Source organism: Sapajus apella, unplaced genomic scaffold, assembly GCF_009761245.1.
Source record: "Sapajus apella isolate SASKATOON/1434 unplaced genomic scaffold, GSC_monkey_1.0 scaffold83, whole genome shotgun sequence".
Taxonomy (NCBI): Eukaryota; Metazoa; Chordata; class Mammalia; order Primates; family Cebidae; genus Sapajus; species Sapajus apella.
Window position 1 is genome coordinate 5,304,640 of NW_022437023.1, and position 26,770 is coordinate 5,331,409.

Consider the following 26,770-nt stretch of genomic DNA (forward strand, 5'->3'; position numbering starts at 1 on the left):
CTTGAACCCAAGGTGAACCCAAGAGGAAGAGGTTGCAGTGAGCCGCGATTGTGCCATTGCACTCCAGCCTGGGAAACAGAGCGAGACTCTGTATCAAAAAAAAAAAAAAAAAAAAAAACAGGGAAAGCTGTCTCTGTCTTTCAGGTCACTTTTTAGTGTTCATTGCTTGCTTGTACCACTAGAAGATAAGTTCCATGAGAGTGGGGACACATCTGTCTCATTCACCATTGTATCTTTAATGCTTAAAACAGTGTCTAACATATGATATGGGTGCCAATTATTGTTTGGATGTCCCACCCAAATCTCATGTTGAACTGTAATCCTCCGTGTTGGAGGTGGGGCCTGATGAGAGCTGTTTGGGTCATGAGGGCAGATCCCTCACGGATTGGTGCTGTTTTCACGATAGTATTAGCAAGATCCGGGTCACTTAAAAGTGTGTGGCATTCCACTATCCCTCAACTCTCTCTTGCTCTTGCTTTCACCATGTAAAGTACCTGCTCCTGTTTCATCTTCCGCCGTTAAGTAAAAGCTCCTTGAGGCCTCCCCAGAAGCTGAGCAGATGCTGATGCCATGCTTCCTGGACAGACTGCAGAACCATGAGCCAATTAAACAGCTTTTCTTTTACAAATTACCCAGTCACAGGGATTTCTTTACAGCAATGCAACAACGGCCTAATACTGCGCTCAGTGTCTTTTGAATGAATAAATGAAAACAAATGAATCAATGATGAGATAAATGAATTAAGAGGAGATTCTTTAAATAATTCACCCATACAATGGAGTAGTCAGTAACCATTAAAAAGGAACCAATGTTAATAACAACAGTAAGTGTTTATGGAGCTTGTATTTTTATTTATTTATTTATTTATTTTTGAGATGGAGTCTTGCTCTGTGGCCCAGGCTGGAGTACAGTGATGCGGTCTCGGCTCACTGCAACCTCCGCCTCCCAGGTTGAAGTGATTCTCCTGCCTCAGCCTCCCAAGTAGCCGGGATTACAGGCGTGCACCACCACACCTGGCTAATTTTTGTATTTTTAGTGGAGATGGGGTTTCACCATGTTGACCAGGCTGGTCTCAAACTCCTGACCTCAAGTGATCTGCCTGCCTGGGCCTCCCAAAGTGCTGGGATTAGAGGTGTGAGCTACGCCCAGCCTGAGCTTGTATCATACACTACATACTATGCTAAGATTTCCTCACAGATTATATACCTTAATCATCACAATAAACTTATGAACTAGGTAGATACTACTAGAACTAGGGATGGTCAGGATTTTCTCATGGAGCATAATGAAACTCAATACAAATTAGTGTAGGTAAAAGAAGGAATTTTTTGGCCTATGTAACTGAAAAGTCCAGAGGGTAGCTCTGGTGTCAGACTTAGTTGGATTCAAGAACTCAGACAATGTCTTGATGATTTAGCCTTTCTATCTCTTTCCATCTTTCTTCTTCCCTTTCTGTTGGCTCGATCCCCAGGCAGCCTCACTCCAGATGGTGGGTACCTCAGCAGCTCCAAGCTTACACAGTCTTTGGGACACTTGATCTCAGAAGACAAAGCTCAAAAGTCAGCTTAGGGAGGGCTCTGCCATTCTCTCAGCCAATCTGAATTCCTGTGTCCAGAAGGATAGGCTCCCTGACAAAACCAGTGAGTGTGTGCATCCCTGAGAAGCAGGGAGTAGTGGGCAGATAAAAACCACAGCTCACTACAAATACCTCCTGTTACAGATGAGGAAACTAAGATACAGACCAGCAAAATAACTTCCCTAAAGTCTCTGAGCTAGTAGGTGGTAGAACTCACATTTGAACTTAGGCAGCCTGAGTTTGGAGCCCGTGAGTTAAATGTTAGTTAATGTTATGTGTCAACTTGACTAGGCCGAAGGGTACCCAGATATTTGGTTAAATATTATTATGGGTATGTCTTTGAGGTTGAGATTAACATTTGTTATGGTCTAAATATTTGTGTCCCCCCACCTCCTCAGTCCCCAATTTATATGTTGAACTCCTAAGGCCCGTGGTGATGGTATTAGGAGGTAGTCTTTTAGAAGATGATTACATCATAAGGGCACAGTCCTCATGAATGGCATTAGTGCATAAGGGAGCTCATTTGCCCCTTCCACCATGTGAAGACATGGCAAGAAAGTGCCATCTCTGAACCAGAAAGTCAGCTCTCATCAGATCAAATCTGTCAGTGGCTTGATCTCAGACTTCCCAACCTTCAAAACTGTGAGAAATAAATTCTTGTTCACAAGCTGCCCAGTTTATAGTATTTTGTCACAGCAGTTTGAATGACTTAAAACAAAATGGTAGACTGAGTAAAGGAGATTGCCCTCCTCAAGATGGGCAGGCCTTATCCACTCTGTTGAAGGCCTGAATAGTGAAAAAGGCTAAGTAAGAGAGAATCTGCTGTCTGCCTGATAGCCTTTGAGTTGGGACATTGGTCTTCTGCTTCTGACTCAGACTAGCGCTTACAACATGGATTCTCCTGGTTCCCAGGCCTTCACACTACAGATCTTGGGACTTCTCTGCCTCCATAATTGTGTAAACCAATTCCTTACAATAAATCTCATGTATAATTTCCCATTGGTTCTGTTTCTTTAGAGAACTCTAACTACGAGACTATACTGCAGAGCTGCACAAGGAAGATGTCTATGACATATTTCAAAATTAAAAAAAAAAAACAGCCAGAGTATACCATGTGTTACATGATTCCATTTACATGATCATACAAGAATGAAAAGCCGCGAGGGCTATACCCCAAACTCTTAATCAAGGGTATCTCTGGGGGATGACGGTATTAGGGAGGACTTTTGCTTTCTCATTGTTTGAATTTCTTTTTCCCCACTAAGGTCAAGTATTTCTGGAAAAAAACAATTATTTCCATTCTCAAAAAGAAATTTAAAAGTCAGCAAAATCAAATTTCACACCAAGATGGGTGTGAGCAGCAGGGAAGTCAGCAATTGCTTCATCAACATGAGGAACATGGGATGTGAAATTTTCTCCTCTCCTCCCCGCCACATTCTTCATTTTATTTAATTTATTTTTAGTTTCCTGAGAGGGGCTGGAGATGGTATGCTTGGTTGCCCTTCTTTTCCCTTGGCTCTGAGAGTTTATCCATGCCAACTGGACCATAAGTGACTAAAAGAATCAATCGCACATCAGAAAACTCAAGGGCCAGAAGGAACCTTAGAGAGGATCTGGTTCAGTGCCTTTTGAAAAAAATCCACTCTCACCCTTTTGGAAAACCGAACTCAAATGAAAGAGGAGAACAAAACTCAGAATTCTTGCTCTCTGAGAACACAGTGTAAAAGCCACTTGTCTAATCTAACCATATTGTTTGCAGAGGGGTCTCAGGTACTCCGCTGTAGGCCAACTGTACCTCACATTCCTGAGTGTACATAGGTGAGTTGGAGGGATGTTTTTTGGACTTTCAGAGGCTTAGCAGTCCCCGAATTAGGCAATAGGAAATATGACTGGGCAGGGTCTCTGCCTCCTGCTCTGGTGACAGATGCCCCACTTTCTCTCTTCTGGTAGCCCAAGGCCCTGGATCCAACCTGGATTATTGAAATTGGCTCTCATTCTCTCCAGGGGTCCAGGATATTATAGGGTTCTCTGCTCCCAGGAGTCAGTCAGGGTCAAGGGGCACAAGAAAAAGGGGCTTAGGGAAAACAACTCAGTGGCAAGGCAAGGAGCCTTTGTTAAGCTCATAGAATTAGAGTTGGGATCTGAGATTAAATTTTACAGATAATATTAGGATTAGGGTTAAGGCTAGAGTTTGGATAGGACATTGGGGCTAATACCAGGTTAGGATGGATTATAATGATGACAAGCTTGAACTGAGAGCGAATTTTGAGGTTACGGATTAGAATTAGAGTGGAAGATCATCTTCCACTCTAATTCTAATCCGTAACCTCAAAATTCGCTCAAGTCTCTACAAGCCCCTTCATTCTGGTCATGTCTTCCAGGGCTAAGTAGGTCTTTTGAATTCTGACCAAGAAAGCAGCCACTGTGTGCTCCTGACCTTGAATCATACCGGGCTCTTTTCTGTACACCTTCAGTTCTTACTTCAAGAGCTCTGGCTGCTGAAGAATTAATATTATCCTTTACTAGACCCCACTAAGCACATAGATGGCTCCTTTTGGACCAATGGTGATTGCAAACTACTCCCAGGAGTCACATCACAGGTTCATCTGGAACGTAATCCATGATAGAAAATAGTCAAGACAATTACGACAAAATCACTTCTGCCAATTACCCCCACACTTTGCTCCCCTAATTTGATGATGCCCTGAAATTTTATGTCCTCTCTGAGCTTTCAGTCAGTTAAGTGGTCTTGTTATAGGAACTGGATCAAGGGCTCTACAGATAGAGACACTGGCAACTAAGAGTAAAGAGTTAGCTGGGGAGGAACGTCATAAGCAGCAGATAAATATTGTGGCACATCTCATACAACCTCAGTGTGACAAAAAAGATGGCAGCCTTGTGATAAATGAGGTCAGAAGAAAAAAAAAAAAGGAAAAAGCAGTGAGCTTCAATATCTTCCAGGGAGGGTGGGTTGGTGACTGAGACATTCCCCCAGGATTGTCTAACTACGATGCCAATCCATTTGTGGGTCTCACAATAACTAACAAATTATTGTGCCTTTTTATTCATGCAACAAGTATTGAATGCCTCCCAAATGCACCTTGAGTATTGTGTATAACATAGTAAACAAAACAGATATGACTCTTCCGAGAGGAGACTCACAACGACGTATTTAATTACAAACTGTGATAGGTACAGAAAAAGAGTGCCATGTAAGATAATAATGGGGCCACCTAATTTTGATTGGGGCTTGGGTCAGCGATGACTTCTTTGAAGGAGTGGCATTTAAATTCAGGTCTGAAATTGTTCAAGTAGGAGTTAGTCTGTTGAAAATCCTCAACATGTCCATTGTTCTTTATGCTTCTGAATTTCAGCTGCGATTTACTCCTTTATGGCCTGTGCTGGACATTTTCTGGAATCTTCGCCAAGTACAGAACTTTCTTTGACAACATAGCCTACAAAGATGGAGTTCTGGCAGCCATGTTTGCATTACAAAACAAAGAGTCCTGGCTACAAATTGCCCTGTTGGTCAAAGGTGATTGTACCGAGAGTACACAGGCTGACATAAATTGAACCAATCAAATTCTTTCTCCTGGGGACTGGGATTCAGATACTAATTAGTCTCTGTTGGTTACTGAAGTGAGGCTGGGTAAACCTGGATTACGTTCCCAAAAAAGCAGTGAAAACAGGTCTGTAGAGATTATAAAGCAGCTTTGTAGAGAGAAGCAGAGATGGAAGAACATGTACGCAGAGAAAAAAAAAAATAGAAAAAAGCCAAATGCTTGGCTTCCTGTTGATACATTAGGTCCCTATTTCAGTCCTTCAAGAGATCTTACTGCTCTCTGTGTCCTTGGGTTGTATAAGATTATTTCCGTGTGTGTGTGTGTGTGTGTGTGTGTGTGTAAAAGGAAAGGCAGCTGAGGCAGTCAGGAACACTGACAAAGGAATGGAGATGTGAGACAGCAAGGTGTGTTTGAGGAATGGCAACTAGTGTCTGCTTTGCAGGGTGAATAGAGAAAGGTGGAAAATGAAGTCTGAAAAGACTGGAACCAAATTATCTGACTTCTATGTAGGGACCTGCTAGTGAATGCTACATTTTATTAATCCTTTTAGTCTTCAGAGTGCGTAGGAAATTCCTTGTATATACTGGGTACTCAATAAACGTTTGTTGAATAACTGGCAAACAGGTGGGAAAGCAGTTTGGAAGAGGACAATCACATTTTATGTTAAATTCTCTTTTTAGTTGTCAAGTTTCCTTTTCTGTACATAAAATAAAATTATCAAGATGCCAAAAGACAGTCCCACTTAATCTTTGTTAAACTCGAAGGCTGTATGTCATATATGTGGCAATTTTGTGTTGGTTTAAGTGAAGATTTAAGGGTAATATGAATCCAATGAGAGCAAGGTGTGCTGTATGGCTTCATCCTTTCTATGCACTTTTTTTCTTTTTCTTTTTTTGAGACAGAATTTCGCTCTCTTGTTCTTGTTGCCCAGACTGGAGTGCACTGGCCTCTGCTCACTGCAACCTCTGCCTTCCGGGTTCAAGCGATTCTCCTGCCTCAGCCTCTCGAATAGCTAATTTTTTTTTTAAGCTAGAGACGAGGTTTCACCATGTTGGCCAGGTTGGTCTCAGTCTCCTGACCTAAGGTATCCACCCGTCTTGCCCTCCCAAAGTGCTGGGATTACAGGCGTGAGCCACTGCGCCTGGCCTTTTCTATGAACTTTCTTACAGATATACTTATTGAAGGCTTTGGAAAATCCACAAAAACTACTTTGCATAATAAATAAGTTTTGGGGTGTTTCGGCTTTAAGTGGCTTGATTTTTGCAATCATTCACTTCACCGTCATCTGTGGCATACTAAGCTTAATGTGATCCTTGCTCTTTAGAGGCCAAACGAAACATCAATGACCCACAGAGAATGCAAACAGAAATGTGATTTGGTATATAAAGTAAGATAGCAACATTTGGTAATCAAATTAATCTAGGTAATACTCTCTATGAAGCTCTCCTATGCCCGTTAGCCCAGTAAGGTATATGGCAGTTACTCCTAAGAGCCAGGAAATCTTCTTGGAAGTAGCAGGAATTTAGAGTTCGCTCACAAGGGCCTCAGCGATGGGTCATCCCTTCAAGAGGTCTGGAGAATGTTGCATCCGCGCTGAACTTAGTCATCAATAATCGGTTTCTCTGTTCACGGCTGGCTGGAGATCAGAATAAACTCAGGATCAAGGACTAGAAGCGTTAAAGGGCACATTTTTTTAGTGGCTCAAATTTCTTTGGTCACTTACCAATTTCCATTACTGATTCCGAAACAGTTCCCCTTTCCCCTCCAAAAACCAAACCTGTCAGCTGTAGGAAGAAGTGCGGCTCTCCTAGCCTGGGCATAGGGAATGGACTTGTAGCTCTGTGGTTGTGAGTGGGAAGACAAGGAACTCCCCCACACCAGTGGTGGGGAGAAGAAACAAGGAATTGACCAAGACAAGGGGCTGGGGGAGGGGCATTTCCCAGAAGTTCCTATCAAGAGACCAGTTCACCGGGTGGAACTGGAAGAGTTGCTTGGTATTTGGGGGGACCAGGAAGAGAGAGAGATTCCCGGGGAGTAGGCAGTTTGGGGAGAAAGGCTCCCCGGCATCGCCCAGAAGCTAGAGCGGCAGCTCTGGGGACATTGACTCGGATGTCCCGGGGAAGCCAGAGATCCACTTCCGCGTTTGGCAGCGCTCCCCAAGGCCCCTCCTCGTCCTCGGTTACGGGGTCTGCGGGCGCATGCGCCGCCGATCTGGGACTGGCCCAATTTACCCTAAACAACTAATCTGCTTCTCCCCCTCCCGCTTGGAGCGCACCATTCGCGTTTGGGGGGAAGCAGCGCGCCCCAGAGTAGTCAGAAACATGCTCCCCTTCTTCAGACGGGGAAGATAAGTTTGTTTTATATTTTAAAAGTTCCAAGAATACGAAGGCCTCAGCCGCCCGTCGCCGGGCGAGAGCCTGACCCTCTTGCTTTCTCTCACAGCCCCGCACTCCGCCTTTGAAGCGCAGAACAAAGTGGCACGCCCGGATCCCAGCTGATCAGCTGCTGGGCTTAGGCGGAGGCTCCCCCGGGCGAGACCATTGTGACTCCTCCGGAGGGGCGCGCGGAGGGGAGGGGGCGGAGCGGCCATTGTCCGGTTAGCGCAGCCTCCGGGGGAGGGGACGGTGTTACCAAGCCAGCAGGGCCCGCGGCTTCACAGCGGCCGCTGCGACTCCGGAGCCGGCGGGGGCCTCTGGTCCTTCCCTGCGCCGCCGCAAGGAACATCGCTCTGGCTGGGGAGCGGCGGTAGGAGCCGCCGAGGGCGCCGGTGTTCCTCCTCCCCTGCGGTCCTCGGTGCGCCCGCACGCCCCTCCTCCTCGGCTCCCTCCTTCTCCTCTCCGCGCCTCCCCGGCCCCCCGTTTCCGCCGGCCGAGTGGTGCGGCCCGCCTCCAGCTGACCGGCCTGGAATCCCGGCTCCAAGCCCCGGACTCGCGCCCGCCCGCGCGCCCGCTCCCTCTCCCTCCCCCCGCCCCGAGCCCCCCGACGCCGACGCCGACGCCGCCGCGGACGCCGCCGCCGCCGCCGCCTCCTCCTCCGAGCGGGGCCCGGGCCCAGCCGCCGCCACCGCTGCCGCCGCCGAGCTCCGCCGCCGCCGAGCACCATGGGAGACGCCGGGAGCGAGCGCAGCAAAGCGCCCAGCCTGCCGCCTCGCTGTCCCTGCGGCTTCTGGGGGTAAGTGCCCGGCCGGGTGGGGGCGGGGGCCGGGGGCGCGGACGCCAGGGCTGCTTCGGCAGGCCTCGGGGCCCGGGAGGCCGGAACGCTGGAGGCTGGGCCCAGCTCGGGCCTACGGGGAGGGTGTGGGGGTCGTGTCTGGGGAGGGTTGCCGGGTGGAGAGCTGGGGGTGGGCAGAGAAGGCCCTGCCGGGGGTGCGTTGCCACCCTTTGGGACTCGCCGGCCTGAAGCTCCGGCCCACGGGGGCCTCTCGGGCCACGGGTGAGGGGGGCAGGGTGGCGGGGGAGGGATGAGGGGGCGGCATTGACCGCTCTGGGAGGAGCAGGGGTGCCCCTTCCCTGGGCATGTGGAGGCCAGCCTTTACTCCCTCCCTTGGCGTGAGTTGGTGCCCAGGCATTGGGAGGGTATTTCCTCTGACTTTTTCACCTCCCCTCCTCCCGGTCCTCCAGAGACTTGCATCATCACTTCCTAGATTATATCCTAGTGCCCCATTTGCTTTTAGGAAGCTATTCACGCGTCACCCATTTGTAAAAACCGAGTTTAGAACCCAGGCTGGGGTAAAGTTATAAGACTGTTGAGGTCTCACCTTCATGTAAAACACGTTGCAGGAGATATGTTAAATTTCCTTGTCAAAAAGAAAAAAGGAAAAAAACCCACACAAAACCCCAAGTCAGCCTTTATTGGGGAATATGAGATTCAGTTTACTCAGTTGGCTCTCAGATTCTCCTCTTTCTCAATTTAAGAAAAAATGATAAAAATGTTCACAGTGGGTAGCATATATTGTTGTTTGGCCATCATGTGTCAGAGGGAAAAAAATGTGGTGGGAAATCCGCTCCCTCTTCCTCCCCCCATTACAGTTTAAATTCTCCTGGTAACACTTTTAAGCTTCATGGAGTGCCACCTAACAGGTGCCTCAGTCATACCACATGACTGTAGTTCTGCAGTAGGAAGCTGGAGACTTTGAAGGCCAGCTTTTGTGATTTGAGTCCCTTTTATCTTTTTGTTTTAGTTTTATTTTTTAAAAGATTCCGTATATTTGGAGACATAGAGGCAGGAATGAAGATTGTTTTTGGTGAGGACATCTTGGAAAGAATTATTGAAGTAGTTTCCCTTTGCTGTCTTCCATATTGTAGGAGTGGTTAACAGAAATTAGGGGTGATGTTGGGAGTGCAGAGAAAGATTAGAAAGTGGATCTTAACGTACAGTTCCGTGGATGTTGTCATTCCCGTGGTTATGACAAAGAAGTGGATTTTCATTTTCTCATTTTTCTGCCTTTCTCAAAAATTTCCCTGTGGAAGAACATTAGTCAAAAATAAGTTATGGCATGTCCAAAGTCCTGAAAATGTGAAAATATTTCTAGTCTTCCCTTCATTTTGATTTGAAAATAAGTGATTTGCCTGTGAAGTGCTTTCATGGACAGCCTAATTCCCCCAAGAATCTTGCGAGGTAGGAACCATTATCTTATCATTAGTTGGGGAAACTGAGGCTTAGGGTGGATAATTTGCCCCTTCACAGAGGGAGCATAGGGTGGAGCTGGTGAGCTCTTTAGAGTGCTTTATACCATCATGTTTGTGACATCAGTCTGCTGTCCTGTGTCACAAGCCTCAGATTGTAACTCATTATAAGACATGTGTCTTAAAGAAAGGGTCTGCCAGTGGCAACTAATGCTCAGGATGTGTCAGGTCTATTTCCTGGCAACACGGTTATATCCTTCAGACTGTTATCATGAATGGAATCTTTATTGAAAGACTTATATTAAAGCTTAGAAACTGAGGAGATGGAATAGCCTTTTACCTGTATTTATTTATTTTTGAGACAGAGTAAAAAGCCTTTTACATTTATTTATTTTTTTATGAGATGGAGTCCCGCTCTGTTGCCCAGGCTGGAGTGCAGTGGCGCGATCTCAGCTCACTGCAGTCTCCACCTCCTGGGTTCCAGCGATTCTCCTGCCTCAACCGCACAAGTAGCTGGGACCGTAGTTGCACACCACCATGCCAGGCTTATTTTTATATTTTTTAGAAGAGACGGGATTTCGCCATGTTGGCCGGGCTGGTTTTGAACTCCTCACCTCAGGTGATCCACCTGCCTTGGGCTACCAAAGTGCTGGGGTTGCAGGTATGAGCCACAGCGCCAGGCCAGCCTTTTCCCTTTGGCCGGAAGGGTTCTGATAATGCCAGGAGAGTTTGATGGCAGCAGAAAGGAAACGTTATACTAATGTTGTACTTGACCTATAAGCAATCAGGGCTGATTTTGTGATACATATAATCTGACACTTTTTATGAACTGCAATTTACCTAGCAGGAGTAGTGACCACAAAACTAATACGTTTATGGAGAAAAGTATTATTTTTGGTGTTTTAACCTTTCTTGAGGATGTTTGTAGACACCTATGTAGTTTGTATTTTACAACAAAGCATCACAAAATTGCTGCCTTGTTTCCATCATATCGTAACTGACTTTGAACATGTTTTCCTCACTGCATGGGCCACATTCATATTGTGTTCACTGAGTAAACTTAGAATATATTTAACAAATATTTGAGTGCCTCTGATAGAGTGGTGGACAAGGAGGTACTGACCCCATAGTCTGGGGCAGGGGGCACAGGGAAGTAAACTGACAGTTGCGGTACATTGTGCAAGTGCCCTATGGGAGGGGTACCTACCCTAGCTGGGGTGGAGGTAGAGGAAGGTAGCATAGAGAAAGTAACACTTTAGCCTAGACCTGCAGGAAGGGTAGAAGGAGAGTATGGAAACAAATACTCCTTTCAGGCATTGGGACTAACATGTCTGAAGGCTGGGATGTGAACAAGATTACTATGCATTTGAGGAACAGGTTTGTTGGGTCTGTTGGTAGATTGTGATGGGGGATCAGCTAGAGATAAGGCTGGGGAGTTGAGAGAAGTTTGTGAGATGGGGCCCTCATAGGTAATGCTGAGGACTTTGGACTTCTATCCTGAGTGCAGTGGGGAGCTGCTGAAGAACTTTGATCGGGGAGTGGCGTATATCTTTAATGTGAAAGGTTATTGGTTGATCTTGAGAGTGGCCTGGGTGTGTGGGTATGATTCTGTGTGTCTGTATGAATGTGATGTACGTATTTTTGTGGCATGTTGCCAAGTCCAGGTTTGCCATAGTGGTTACGTGAACCAACATATTGAGTGGTTGGGGAGAATAGAGAGAAGTAGATAGAAGTGAAAGCCATTTAGGAGGTATCTTTTGCCTTTTCTCTTCACGAAAATGAAGATGAATATGTTCTAAAAGATTTTGTGCAGCATTGCACCCCTTGGAAGCTCTTAGGTCTAAAGTCAGCTAGGCAGGGCCCACACCCAGCCCTTTGCCGAGGAGCCTCTCAGCAGAATATTCTGGCACCGGCAGACTAACAGCAATTCCTTTAGGTTTGCTGCTCTTTCCAGTGACTCAGGCTGCAGTACTTGCTGCCCAGCATTGTCCAGTCAGGACACTAATCAGTGGGGCTTAGTTGAATAGGAGACCTTTAACTGCATTCCCTTGTGAGAATGCAGTTAAAGAAGAATGCCAAGAGGAGTGTACAATTCACATGTGTTAGTGCTTGCAACACTTAGTTTCCAGTTTTCTTCCTCTTGGCTTATATTGTGTAATTGTGTACAGGTAATTAAGTTATTTTATAGAGACCATCTCCATTGGGAAACCTTGCTGCCATGGAAATTGTTGAAGATTAACCTGTTTATAATAAAGTTGCAAGTTGTATGTGTATATTTTTGAAACGGAGTTTCACTCTCGTTGCCCAGGCTGGAGTGCAATGGTGTGATCTCGGCTCACTGCAACCTTTACTTCCTGGCTTCAAGTGATTCTCCTGCCTCAGCCTCCCGAGTAGCTGGGATTACAGGCATGCACCACCACGCCTGGCTAATTTTGTATTTTTAATAGAGACGGGGTTTCTCCATGTTGGTCAGGCTGGTCTTGAACTCCTGACCTTAGGTGAGCCGCCCGCCTCGGCCTCCCAAAGTGCTGGGATTACAGGCATGAGCCACTGCGCCTGGCCAGTATATATTAATATAATATTTTTAGGACTAAAACAAATTTTTCCCTGAGACACGGACTTAAAACTTTTAGTGAAATATGAATATTTTCTTGGCTCATTTTAGGTATTCAGTATCTGAAATGAAATAGTTAATTAGTACATTTTCTGTAGTTGAAATATGTACATACATGAAAACACTTTTAAACTGTACAGGTATAGTGGTATTAGTTGTAGCTGCATTTTAAATTATTTAGACATTTAAAAAGTGCTGAGGCATGTAGATTTTTTGTAAATGTGTAGACAGAATATTATAGAAAAGATAGAAAACCAGTATAAGCATATACTATGTGTATTATAGGATAATAGGGTAGTTAGGATGGAAGGTGGAAGTATTTTCTAATTCTATTTAAGTACAAAAATATAATTACTATTGATATTTTGCTTTTACAATTGGAGATAATCTCATGATATATGGAAACCTTGGGAATTATTATTTTGTAAATAAGCTTAAAGCATAGTAGATGTTAAGTGTTCAGTCTGGTATTTAGGGAATAATGGAATATTAAATATGGGATTTATTAGGTAAATTATTCATTGTTTTGATGATTTTAAAAAATAAGCTCTTCTGTTCTAGCAAGTGATGACATAAAGCAGATACTACATGGGTTTATTTTCTTTTGGGAAATATATTTTATTAGTATTTAATTTTTGTAATCATTTCTGTTGAAGCATTTTGCCTACAAAATAGTTTGGCTGGATAAGAGATGTGCTTTTAGATAGGGATGGGTAGAGGTAAGGATAGGGGTCATCTTCTAAAATAAATTTCATTTCTGAAATGGCCTACTAGTAGAAAGTTGATTGAAAACATAACATGATTTGTTTTATTCCACTTTATTTTTGGCAGTCATAAGATTCTGACTACTTTAGCATTGATATGTATATTTTTTCCCTCTGAGCCCAGGCTTTGTGAAGTGCTGTAGAACATTATCTCTGTTACTGTCACTGTGTGGATCATCTAGCTAGTGTGCTTTGCTCCTCACAGTATATGGACTTCACACTCATTTTGCCTCTGCAGTCTCAGTCTCCCAATTGTAACATGTTGCCACACTTCAACCAGCTTAACCTGGGCTTTGAAGATCATGTGAACACAGTATGAATCACTAATCAGTAGAATGTTCATTCTATTGATGTCACTACTTACCCCTTGATTGTAAAACTCCCTTAAATATTCTCTTAAAAAACAAAAAAAGCTTGCTTGTGCAGTTTTACTTTGCATATTGAGTATTGTGTGCATCTGAAGATAAAACATGATTTAAATTAAGTATTCACTATCGGTTCATTTATCTACTTGCCCTGTTTTCCTGATTGCATTTGGGGGATTCAGAAAATAGGAAATTTGTCCCTTTGATGTAATGGCACACAGGGAATTTTTTTTTTTTTTAAATTTAAGCAAACACAGTCTTCTTTCTGTTTGTTTGAGGCAATAGCTTTTTAGACTTAAGTCAAGTTAGCATATGGCTCTTTTGGTTTTATCATCTTCTCTTCTCCATTTACCATCTTCCATTCTTTCCCTCCCTCCAAAAATAGAAGAAAATTCAAAACTTTAAATCATACTGAAAAGTTTTGACTAAGAGTCTCTTTATAATCCTTGATGGTATGAAAATTAACATTAGTTTTCATAAATTAACCTTTTCCTATCTGTAAAAATCAGAGACTAAGAATCCTTGAAAAGAATAAAGTCCTTAAAAAGAAACAAAGAACAGTATATAGAAGAGTATGTACTTAGAGCAGAATACTAAGAGGGTGAGAACGATATTTGGATTTTTTATTAGGCCATAGGGAGGTCTTGTCTGCGCAAAGTGATGTAATATTTTGAATTTCTGCAATAAACACAGATCAAAATTGAGATTAAAAAATCTTTTTTTTTTTCCCACCCAGGCCTGGAACTGGCAGGGCCGCCTGGCTTTGTGGCTGAGGCTGGAAGCTGAGCCTATCAGAGTCCCCTCCCCTGCCAAAAAAAAAAAAAAAAATTATTTTTTGTTTTTGAAGAAAGGTTAAGGTTGGTATCTCAGTAAAGCTACATGAAAGAAGTGATTGGTCGTGACCCAACACTTGTAGTATAATTTTTATTCAGTGCTTAAAAAATAATCCAGATTCTGGCTTTTTGGATTTCACGGGACTTTATGTCAAAGTGGTTAGCAAAAGAGGGCCTGATGTTACTCAGTTCTTCTTGGGTCTCTAAGAAACAGTGATCCTGCTCTGGGCTGGGTCTATATGTAATAAGATTACATTGCTGAGTGAGCTATTTAAACACAAGACATTTCCTGTTAAGAAATGTTTCTCCTATGCAGAAAAGGAGGTTAAAGAACTTTATTTAAAGTGTCTTGGCTGGATACTGTGGCTCAGGCCTGTAATCCCAGCACTTTGTGAGGCCTAGGTGTGAGGATCACTTGAGGTCAGGAGTTTGAGCCAGGCTGCACAACATGGTGAAACCCTGTCTCTAGTAAAAATACAAAAATTAGCTGGGCGTGGTGGCATGCACTTGTAGTCTCAGCTACTTGGGAGGCTGAGTCAGGAGGATCGCTTGAAACCAGGAGGTGAAGGTTGTAATAAGTGGCGATTGCACCACTGTACTCCAGCCTGGGCAACAGAGCGAGACTGTCTCCAAAAAAAAAAAAAAGTGTCTAATAATCAGAATCTAAAACTATTCTAGAATGGCACTGCCCATTATGGTAGCCATTAGCTGTAAGTAGCAATTTAAATTCAGATTAAAGTTAAAAAAAAATAGTTCCTCAGTCATAGAGGGACAGAGCTGCAAACAGTGGCGGGCACCTGAAGTCTTGGCTACAGCTATTAAGGAAGGATGATGTACTAGCCAGCTGCATCTGTTCATTTAGCTGTACCAGATGTCCCATATCATAGGCAAGCTCGAGTTTGTATTAGGGCAGAAGAATGTCCTGGGAGAGGTCATTGATGCTGCTTGCTACCACTCTGGTCTTGGACAGAAAAGGAGGGCCAAGCCACACCAGAGCATTTTGTTTCCAGGTTGTGGATAAGCTCTAGTTAGCTGTATTGACGCTTTAGTAATTACCTGGCAGAGTGAAGTTGGTGATACACTTAGGACCTTTTCGGGAGTGTCTTTTCTTATTTATTTCTGCTGAAGTAGAGTGGTGTGGAGGAATAGCTGTTGATGTCTTATCTACTTCTTGGACTCACTGATAAGTTGAAGTGCATTTGCATAAAATAATCACACTCACAGCCACACTTCCTGGAAGGAGAAGCATTCTGACCATTCAAGAACATCACAAATACTCTTTCTGTAGTCAGCTTCTTTGTCCAGGCACTTGATTTTATTCATTCATTTATTTTTATTTATTTATTTATTTTTAAATTGTACTTTAGGTTCTGGGGTACACGTGCAGATCGTGCAGGATTGTTGCATAGGTACACACATGGTAATGTGGTTTGCTGCCTCCATCCCCCCTGTCACCTACATCTGGCATTTCTCCCCATGTTATCCCTCCCGACTCCCCACCCCCCCATTGTCCCTCCCTTGGTGCCCCCTCAACAGACTCCAGTGTGTGAAGCTCCCCTTCTTGTGTCCATGTGTTCTCATTGTTCATCACCTGCCTATGATTGAGAACATGTGGTGTTTGATTTTCTGTTCTTGTGTCAGTTTGCTGAGAATTACATTTGTTTGTCTTTTACAAGAAAGTAAAAAAAGTTTTCTGTGGCTTATAGTACCTAACTGGAAGAGTGGAGGTAGAACGTTGGGGAATACAGAGTGGGTGATGGGCTTTGCCGTCATGTCTGTGCTTTCAAAGCTTTTATCTGTTTCAGATCATCATTTTTTTAATGGCACCCCTCTCTAGGATGCTTTCTGTGGAAAAATGTGCTGGCAGAATTATCTCCTGAAAAGATTTATGCACGAGACACATAAAGTACATTGAATAGTACAGTTATTCTTAAACTAGCCAGAGGAGTATTAACTAGCAAGAAATAATAAAAAATAAACCAGAGGTGGGAGAAGGTATGGTGATTTCAATGTGAGTCGTTTCTGGTTTTGTGATTTCTTGGTTTCTGTGCCTAAGGAGGCATGGATGGTATTGTTCTTTTTCTTCACTTGCCACTGAAATCGAGAAAACCAGGTTTTTCAAGTCTTTATGTGTTCGCATGTGAAACTGCCTGTACATAAAAAATCTTCACATTGTTTGACCTTGTTGCATGCAGTTTAGTCTAGTTTGCCTTTTCCTTTTAATATAACTTAAAGGTATTTTCTTACCCTTAAAAGTGGAGAACTGTTATGTGGACTGATGAGCAGTGGGTTTGAGCCTGTAAGTAGCCGCTGCACTCCAGCCAGGGTAACATAATGAGACTTTGTTGCTTAAAAAAAAGAAAAAGAGTGGAAGATGCCGGACTTCGTGGCTCATGCCTGTAATCCCAGCACTTTGGGAGGCCGAGGCAGGCGGATCACCTTAAGTCAAGAGTTTGAGACCAGTCTGGACAACATGGTGAAACACTGTCCCTAGTAAAAATATAGAAATTACCTGGGCTTGGCGTTCTACGCCTATAATCTCAGCTACTCGGGAAGCTGAGGCAGGAGAATTGCATGAATCAGGAGGCAGAGATTGCAGTGAGCCAAGATTGTGCCACTGCACTCCAGCCTGGGCTCTGTGAGTGAGACTCTGGCTCAAAAAAAAAAAAAAAAAAAAAAGAAAAAAAAGGTGGAGGAGTGTTTTTGTATATTGACCCACAAAAATACTACATAGGAACTTTTCTTTTAATTTTTTTTTTATTGATTTGTTGGGGGCATGTTGATTTAGTCTCTGAGGCCTGTGTTCCCTGTTTCTGTGGATCAGTCACTGCTAACTAGCTCATCCTGTTCTCCCAACCCCATCCATGCTGTAGCACTTCCAATATGTGCTTAAACTTAACATGCATTTTATTTGTAAGGCTAATCTTTTTCTTCAGGGAGTATTGAGCAGGATCTGTTAAGGAACAGTTGCTTTGATTTAAATGACAAAGTCTTTGCAAATGACATATAATCTTGAGTGAAAATGTGTGGAGTATTGCACTCTTGTATACTAGGATCTCTTTAGGGGATCTCAAAAATGTTCATCTGTGGAAGTGTATGTCCCTCTAGACTGCATTTTCTTACCCTTGGTTTTAAACTTTCTAGGATTATACTAATCTGATAGTTGAAAGCCACCAAATTTACCTGAGTAGTTAGTTTTCATTATAAATATATTAGATTTTTACATTGTGTGTGTTTTTGGTTGGAGTTAGGGATGGGAAGAATGGACTGTTGGTTTTGTGTTTAAAGTTGCGGTGCAGAAAAGTCATTTGACAGATCTGTGTAAGACTACAGATTTGGAGGTGAGTTGGAAGGGTAAGGACACAGAAGGTGGTCAGAGGGGAAGACTGGGGAAGGGGGATGAGGATGGGGACATGTGGAGGGAAGTAGAATGGTGGTATTATAATTGGGAATGAAGTTGCTTTGTGGCCATCATTGTCTAGTCAAACTATGAGAGGTGGTCTCATCTGTAAGGCTAGAGTAATTGAAAAGGTGGTGGTTAGGGTTAATCAGATGTTTTGTCTTTTCTTGAAGTGTGGAATGTGAGTCCCCTGGGACCTTACAGGGAAGTGCTAAAGATCACAGGATGACAGCTGACTAAAATTTAGTGGAAATAGTCACAGCTTTCAGCAAAATTGGTGTTACATTATGTTAGAATCCCTTGGGCTCTTCTGCTAAGACCATAGGTACCTTCGTAGCCAGTTAAATAATGCTTCATGGTTTCTCCTTGCAGCAGGCCATGGAGACTCAGCTTACCTTTCCTTTATTGGTATTGCCACAACCAGTTAATTCCGTTCCTTGGGATTGATTTTTCTTCTCCCATTTTTCCTCCATGCATGGTGGGGGATTCAACAGTCTTGCCCATTGTCTGTTTAACTTGCTGTTCTTAGAAAAACAACTCACATGAGCCCTTCTCTTTTGAAAGATTTTACAGTGAATACATAGGGGGAAGTTACATTAAATCTTAAAGAATTTAGCAGTAGTTTCCCAATCAGGAAGGTGAAGGTAAAGAATTTAGCAGTAGTACTTCCTGGGGAATAGGACCTTTTCTTAATTGCTGAGAGGCTGACGAAGGGCCCCCTCATCTATCCCCAATTCCTCCAAAACTCTAAAGACGAAGAGCATACTGATCTCTTATCTCCAGAAAACCAACTGAGCTAAGTGGCTAGGCATGGGGATTGGAATCAAAGATGTGAGTTTACCTCTCTGTCTCATTATCTCTGAAAAATAATGTCTTAGAGTTGGCTTCGAGATTTAGTGAGCTCTGATGCCTGTTAAGCCCTTGCCACAGTGCCTGGTCATGATGATTACATTTATTAAAGGCCAGCTTCCCAACTTGAAAGAAGGAGCATTGATGGGAGATTAATAAATACAGAACTATTTTGCCTCATATGGGCAATTTGCATTTATAGTGATCTCCGGACTGATGCCACCTTGTTAATTGGTGAAATTTCTGACCAGCCTTTGGCCCCTTTGACCGTTTTCCAGAGCCAGTCCTTTTTTCAACAAGCATTTAAGCACTCGATTGTGTGTCTTGAGCTATGCTAGGCAAAAGATAATAGGCCTATGCTAGGCCTGGCTTGTGCCCTAAGAAAGCTCACAGTCTGAAAGGGGAGGTGGATCAATAAATGACAAAACACTGTTAGAAAAGTGCTATGGGAGATCATTGAGTATTGTGAGAAAAACACTAATGGGCATCTTACCTAGATGGGAACTGAGGGTGGTCAGGAGAGCTTCTCATGAGTTGAGCTTGGGCTGGGTATGAAAGCTGAGCAGAATTTAACCACATGAAGGTGGTAAGGAAGGGATTTCTAGGCTGTGAGAACAGCTTCTATAGAGAGGAACAGAGGAATGGGAAAGTGTGCTGAATTAAGACAATTGCAACTACAACTCAGCATATTAGCTGCAGTGTATGGCAGCAGGCAAGACAAACCTCGTGAGATGAGCAGGGGCCAGTTATGAAGATACACTTCATTGCTGTGCTATTGAGCTAAGGATCAGGAAGCAGTTGGGAAGCATTTAAAGATTTTAATCATGGATAACAGATGATATTTATAATATGTTTCAAAATGTTAATGTGGAGAATTAATTGTAATATATAGGCAGAGACACCAGTTAGAGCAATTAAACCTTTTTGGATCATGGATCCCTTTGGCAATCCGGTGAAGTCTGTAGACCCCTTCTGAGAATAATGCTTAAAACCCCTGTGATTACAAAGGAAACCAGTTAGCCCATGGACCATGGGAGCCTGTAGACTCTAGATAAAGCAGCCCTGGGAGACTGCTGCAGTAGGGAGCCAAAAACAATTGTAGGTTGGCAGTGGGGAATGAAGAGGGGGCTTGAGTATAAGAGCAGCGACAGGTTGGATGGTGGGGAGTGGTGGTAAAGGAGAAGAGAGGCAGTACCGACTGACATAAACTGTAGGATGGAAGATGATGTCAGTCACTTGTGGTGGGTATAGAAGTTCCTTCACTTACCAGCTCTTTAGATATGAAAGGTCATTTGTGAATATGTTCTTAAATCCAAATTGAAATTGGAGAAGCAACCAGTAGTGCCCTCTGTCAGTGGTATGCATTGTGTTTTGTTTGGTAGGAAAAAGCTTATAGTTTCGAAGTTCTTAAGTTGAAGTGATTCAGTGAATCTGTACTAGAAGACAGTAAGCGGGTCGTGAGAGAGATGATTAGTGTTTGACAGGTTAAGTTTATTTTCTGGTGAATTATTGACAGCTTAAAGACAGTTTCTTCTTTTCTTTCTTCTCTCTGTCTCTGTCCCTGTCTCTGTCTCTGTCTCTGTCTTGACAGGGTCTTGCTCTGTTGCCCAGGAGGTTAGAGTGCAGTGACAGGATCATAGCTCACTGCAGCCTCGAACTCCTGGGTTTAAGGGATCCTCCTTCCTGAGCCTCTCAAGTAGCTAGGACTACAGGCGTATGCCACCACACCTGGCAAAGTTTTAAATTTTTCGGTAGAGATGAGGTCTCTCTATGTTGCCCAAGCAGTCTTGAACTCCTGGCCTCAAGTGATCCTTCTGTCTTGGCCTCCCAAAACATTGGGACAGTCATGATCCTACTATTGATGGGCACAGGAGTTGTGACCTGCTCCATGTCTAACCTGGGCCAGTTCACTCCTACTTTGGCAACCTGGTGCTCCTTTGTTCATGGGAGGTCACCATATTGATGCTGAATTTAGTGTGGACACCTGATCAGCGTAGTGCAGTACTGCCCAGAGCTCCAGGGCTCAAGCGATTTACCTCAGCCTCCTAAGTAGCTGGGACTACAGGCATGCTACCATTGTATCTTTTTTTTTAATGTGAACTTTTTATTGTAGTATAACATAATGAAAAATGCATGAATCTTCAGTGTATAGGTAAATGAATTTTCTTAAAGTGAATATGCCTATGTAACCGGGAATAGCTACCAAGAAATAGCATTCCAGCCCCCAAGAGTCCCTCTTCCTATACTCTTCCAGTGACTGCTCCCTTCCTCTCTCAAGGGTAATCACTATCCCAACTACGTAGTACCATACAGATTACTTAAAATTTTTTTTTCTTCTTAGATTTTTTTTGCTTTTTAATTGAAGTATGACTTAGTTTACTTCAAACATTTTGAGTGTATACTTTGGTAGATTAAAAAAAAAAAAAATAGACTTCACGGCTGGACATGGTGGCTCACGCCTGTAATCCCAGCACTTTGGGAGGCCCAGGCAGGTAAATCACTTGAGGTTGTCAGGAGTTAAAGACCAGCCTGGCCAACATAGTGAAACCCCATCTCTACTAAAAAATACACAAATTAGCTGGGTGTGGTGGCACACGCCTGTATTCCTAGCTACTCAAGAGGCTGAGGCAGGAGAACCATTTGAACCTGGGTGGTGGAAGCTGCACTGAGCTGAGATCGTGCCACTGCACTCCAGCCTGGACGATAGAGTGAAACTTCGTCTAAAAAAAAAAAGACTTCATTTTTTAAAAAGGAGTTTTAGATTTACAACAAAATTTAGGAAAAGGTATAAAGAGATATAGAGTTCCCATATACTCATTCATTAACTGTCTACACACACAGCCTCCCCGTACTATCGACATCCCACACTAGTGTGGTACATTTGATAGATACAGTGACACATCGTTATCACTCAGAGCCCATAGTTTACATTAGGATTCACTCTTTGTGGTGTATATTCAGTGGGTTTTGACAATGTGTAATGAATCTACTATTACAGTTTCATACAGAATATTTCGCTGCCCTGAAAACCCTCCCTGCTCTGCCTCTTCATCCTCCCCTTCCCTTCAACCTTTGGCAACAAATTTTCATTATCTCTATAATTTTGGCTTTTCCAAAATGTCATATTGTTGGAATCATGCCGTATGTAGCCTTCTTAGATTGGCTTCTTTTATATAGTAATAAGCATTTAAATTCCTTCTATGTTTTTTCATGGCTTGCTAGCTCATTTATTTTTAGTGCTGAATAATATTCCAGTGTCTGCAATATACTGCAGTTTATCCACTTGCCTACTAAAAGACCACTTGATTGCTTCCAAGTTTTGGCGATTATCAATAAGGCTGCTATGAACATCTGTGTGCAGGTTTTTGTGCAGACATAAGTTTTTGATTCATTTGGATAAATACCAAAGAACACAATTGCTGGATCATATGGTAAGAGTATGTTTAGTTTTGTAAGAAATTATGAAATTCTCAAAACCACATTGAGATACCATCTCACGCCAGTTAGAATGGCAATCATTAAAAAATCTGGAGAAAACAGATGCTGGAGAGGATGTGGAGAGGTAGGAACACTCTTACACAGTCGGTGGGAATTTATGTAAATTAGTTCAGCCATTGTGGAAGACAGTGTGGCGATTCCTCAAGGATCTAGAAATAGAAATTCCATTTGACCCAGCAATCCCATTACTGGATATATACTCAAAGAACTATAAATTGTTCTACTATAAAGACACACGCACACATATGTTCATTGCAACCCAGTATACAATAACAGAGACCTCGAACCAATCCAAATGCCCATCAATGGTAGACTGGACAAGGAAAATGTGGTACATACACACCATGGAATACTATGCAGCCATAAAAAATGATGAGTTCGTGTCCTTTGTAGGGACTTGGATGAATCTGGAAGCCATCATTCTCAGAACACGTGGACTCAGGGAGAGGAGCATCACACACAGGGGTCAGTCGGGGCGGGTGTAGGGGATAGACAGTGGGGGGTGGGGAGAGTGGGGAGGGATAACATGGGGAGAATTGCCAGATATAATATGCATTTAAAGTAAAATAAAAATAAATAAATAAATAGAATCTAGTTATAAAAAGAAAAAAAAAAAGAAATTACGAAATTCTCAGAAGTGTGTGTACCATTTTGCATTCCCATCAGCAGTGAATGAGAGTTCCTGTTGCTCCACATCCTTGTCAGCATTTGGTGGGGTTGAATGCTGACACTACGATATATGATACATGTGGATATATCATTATGCATATATATTGCATATATAGTGGTATTTGCATATTATAGATGCATATATCATGGTGATATATAAATGTATGTATGTTTCAATTTAGTAGATACTACCAGTTTTCCAAAATGACTATATCAGTTTATACTCATACCACCAGTATATGAGAGTTCTGGTTAGTCCACAGTTTGTCAGTACTTGCTATTGATGGTCACTTTCATTTTGGTTATGTAAAGTTATTGCAGTGTGCTTTTAATTTATATTTCTCTGATGACTAATAAAATGCAGCACCTTTCGTCATTGGCCATTTGGCTAAACTTTGTTGTGAAGTACTTGTTGAAGCATTTTGCTTAAGTTTCTATTGTGTCATGTACGTTTTTCTCATTCATTTTTAAGAGGTCTCCCCCCGCCCCTTTTTTGAGACAGAGTCTCACTGTGTCACCCAGGCTGGAGTGCAGTGGCGTGACCTCGGCGCTCACTGTAACCTCTGCCTCTCAGGATTCTCCTGCCTCAGCCTCCCAAGTAGCTGGGACTACAGGCATGTGTCACCACACCTGGCTTAGTTTTATATTTTTAGAGGAGACGGGATTTCACTATGTTGGCCAAGCTGGTCTTAAACTCCTGAATTTGTGATCTGCCGTCTAGGCCTCCCAAAGTGCTGGGATTACAGGTGTGAGCCACCACGCCCAGCTGTAAGAGTTTTTTTTTTGTTATTGTTGTTCGAGACAGTCTTACCACTCTGTCTCCTAGGGTGGGGTGCAGTAACACAGTCATGGCTCATTGCAGCCTTGACCACGTGGTCTCAAGTGATCTTTCTGCCTCAGCCTCCCATGTAGCTGGGACCCCTGGTGTGCACCACAACACTCAGCTTAACTTTTAAATTTTTTGTAGAGATGGGGTTTTACCATGTTTCCCAGGCTGATCTTGAACTCTTGGGCTCAAGTGATCCTCCTGCCTCAGCCTCCCAAAGTGCTGGGATTATACGCGTGAGCTACCATGCCCAGCCTGTAAGAGTTTTTTTTAAATGTATTCTGGATGAGTCCATTTTTAGATATCATGTGCATGTAGTGCATGGTTTTGTATTATCGAAATCCTTTTTTAAAAAAATTAGAAAATGAGTATATTTGTATGGTAAAACATTTAAACACACAAATGGATATATCATGAAAAGGATGTCTCTCTCTCCTGGTTTATGTCTCTTAGTGGGAGACCATAGCCTTAGTCCCATTTAGCCAGGGTTACGTTTTTTGAGTGTGTTTTTTGAAGTTTGCTGTTCATGAACTGCATTTGTCCTTTTTTTTTTCTAACATAAATAGCGTACAACACACTATCCTTCACCTTGCTTTTTTCAGTTAGCAGATCTTGGAATTCTTTCCAAATGAGCATATACATTTCTAGCATCCTTTATAATAAATGACAGCACAATATTCTAGTAGGTGCATGTACCAGATTTAATTTAACCAGTTTATCTAGTTCCTTTTTCATGGGTGTTATTGTTATGCTACAAAAATGGCATCAAATATGTTGAATTTTAGGGCTTATGGACAATCTAAGTGTGAAAATGCCTTAAGTATCTGAATTTTAGGAGAGAGGATGAACAAGGTCTCTATCATTTAGGTGTCATAGCTGAAGCCAAGGGAGCAGGTAGGGTCACATAAAAAGTATTGTTAGATCAGTGGTTCTCTGTGGGATAGAAATGGAGTTGTCAGAATCACTTGGAGAGTCTTCTAAAAAACACATTACTCATGCTTTCCCCAGCTCCAATTTAATGGGTCCATGATAAGGTCTGGATAGTTTATCCTTGACTGTTTTTCTTCCATTCCTTGAAAAAGTGTCACTTTCCTTTTGAGACCCAGTGATATAGAGTGGGAAGATAACTGGGGATGGAATCCTGAGGAACACAAGTAGAAAAAGAGGAGTTTGGAAAGGAGTTGGACACACTGATAGGAGTTAAATCAGGTGAGTATAAGGTTACTGAAAGGAGGTGGTATTTCAATGAAGAAATGGCAGTAGGGTCATCCTGTAAAGAATGGTTAAGTTAAGATGATAATTGGGACTTCTCTGCTGCTTCAAGGTCCTAGAAGAAATTGAGTAATGCTTTTAAAGTCATGCTTGTACATCTCAGCAGTATTCTGTCCCAGCATGGTACCAGGGTATGTTTTGTGAAAAATTGCTGTAATTACATTCTATGTGTACTAGAAATGGAGCACCTTTCATTAATGGTTCATGAATCTAACCATCATGAATGGAGAGAAACTTTTCTTGAATCTATATTTTTACTTCTATTAACACTCTTCCAATAATATATATATTTTTAGGGTAGTTTTTATAAAAATCCTTGAACTTCAGCTTCTTAGTCTTCTGAGTTCTGGCAGACAAGATGGCATTTGCCTTATTTGTCTTGGTATTTGACCTAATTTTATAGACTTAACCCTCTCTCTCAGTTTTTGTTCTTCTAGCAAGAAATCTCTTTTATTTAGTCTGGACTTTGATTCCTATAAATATTCGTATGTCTTTTCTGAAGTCTTTCCAGTTGTATGTTATGTCTTTTTGAAGTGTATCTGTGTTGCTGAAAAGATATTAGATACTCATATTCTCTGTCTCTCCTCCTCCCCCGTGTAGGTTGGATGGTGTAGAAAGAAGGTGTTCATATGGGAGATAATGAAATATATTTCTTAAGAAAAGCTCAGTATATATATTTAGGAAAAATTAGGTAAAGTATGAGCTAAAATGAGACGACAGACTTCTTGGCTGATACTGGTCTGTGCTACTTTATTCATGACAGTTGCCGTATGTGTCAATATAACACAAGAAGAAAGGACATACTGGAATTATTAGAGGAGACTGAATGAGAATTAAGGTCAAGTAGCATTTTTCAAATATTCTAAAAATCTTATTTTGCTGTGTGTTATTTTCTGTAAGCAATCTTCAGTTTATTTAGCTATGTAACTGCTCTGTTGTGAGTTTAGGGAATTTTAAGCATTTCAGCATTGGAACTATATAAGACAGTGGGTCCTTTTAATATACAGATAGGCTCTTATTAAAGAACAGCCTGTATAGAGAACAGTGTATATACCAATATGTTAAATATACACAAAGGTACACTTTGTTTAAAATTGTATTGATTCAATTTTAATAGTGTCATAAATATTATGGCAACTTGGTTTTGCTTTATTTTAGAATATCTCTGGAGACCTTTGAGGTTGAAGCTGTTTTGATTTGACACCCTTCTGTTTTAAAACATAGAGACTGTCAGGAAGGCCCAAGTCTGTCATGTGGGTGGTGCTATATTTGTAGACAAGGACAACTTGCTGTATTTTAACCCAGAAAGAGTAGAAAGTTTGTTCTTGAACTTCTGGCTCAGATTTAGATGAATCTTTGGAGTGCTGGTATTTGGCTTATCTGAAGCTTTTGGATTATCATTTTCTAATTATGAAGGGATTGAAAGTGTTTATAACAGTTTTGCAGGTGGAAGGTAAATTCATTTTGTTCCTCAGCAATTTTTTTTTTTGCTTAATTTAAAAAATATCGAGATGTAATTCACATACCATAAATTCCATCCTTTTGGTGTGTATAACTAGTGGTTTTTAGTCTCTTCACAAAGTTATGCAACCATCACTACTGTCTAATTTCAGAGAGTTTTCTCACTTCATAAAGAAATCCCATGCCCAATAGCAGTCACTATTAGTCTTTCTCCCCTCAGCTCCTGCCAACCATGAATCTACTTTCTGGTTCTGTGGATTTGCCAGTTCTGGACATTTCACATAATAAGTGGAATCATAGCACGTATGACCTTTTGTGTATGGCTTCTTTCACTTAGCGTAACGTTTTCAGGGTTCTTCCATGCTGTAGTGTACTTCATGTCTTTTATGGCTGAATAATACTCCATTTTCTAGATGTACCACATTTTGTTTATCTGTTTATTAGCTGATGGATAA

The 26,770-nt window shown here is 42.3% G+C and overlaps 1 protein-coding gene and 2 long non-coding RNA genes across 3 annotated transcripts in view; 1 reads left to right on the forward strand and 2 right to left on the reverse strand.

Annotated features, from left to right (window-relative positions):
* Positions 1-2,689: 2,689 nt before the first annotated feature.
* Positions 2,690-6,097, reverse strand: LOC116533545. The gene is made up of 2 exons (XR_004261342.1): positions 3,985-6,097; positions 2,690-3,130 (listed from the first exon to the last, which is right to left on the reverse strand). It is a non-coding gene; the product is annotated as an uncharacterized LOC116533545 (long non-coding RNA).
* A 407-nt stretch (positions 6,098-6,504) lies between these two features.
* Positions 6,505-7,615, reverse strand: LOC116533551. Its single transcript, XR_004261343.1, has 2 exons — positions 6,863-7,615; positions 6,505-6,775 (listed from the first exon to the last, which is right to left on the reverse strand). It is a non-coding gene; the product is annotated as an uncharacterized LOC116533551 (long non-coding RNA).
* A 542-nt stretch (positions 7,616-8,157) lies between these two features.
* ZFAND3 (zinc finger AN1-type containing 3) overlaps positions 8,158-26,770 on the forward strand; it is a 340,250-nt gene continuing 321,637 nt past the window's right edge. Inside the window, exon 1 of the mRNA XM_032253333.1 lies at positions 8,158-8,310. Within this exon, the coding sequence (XP_032109224.1) occupies positions 8,240-8,310 (71 nt within the window). The 5' untranslated portion in view covers positions 8,158-8,239. The remainder of the gene's footprint in view (positions 8,311-26,770) is intronic.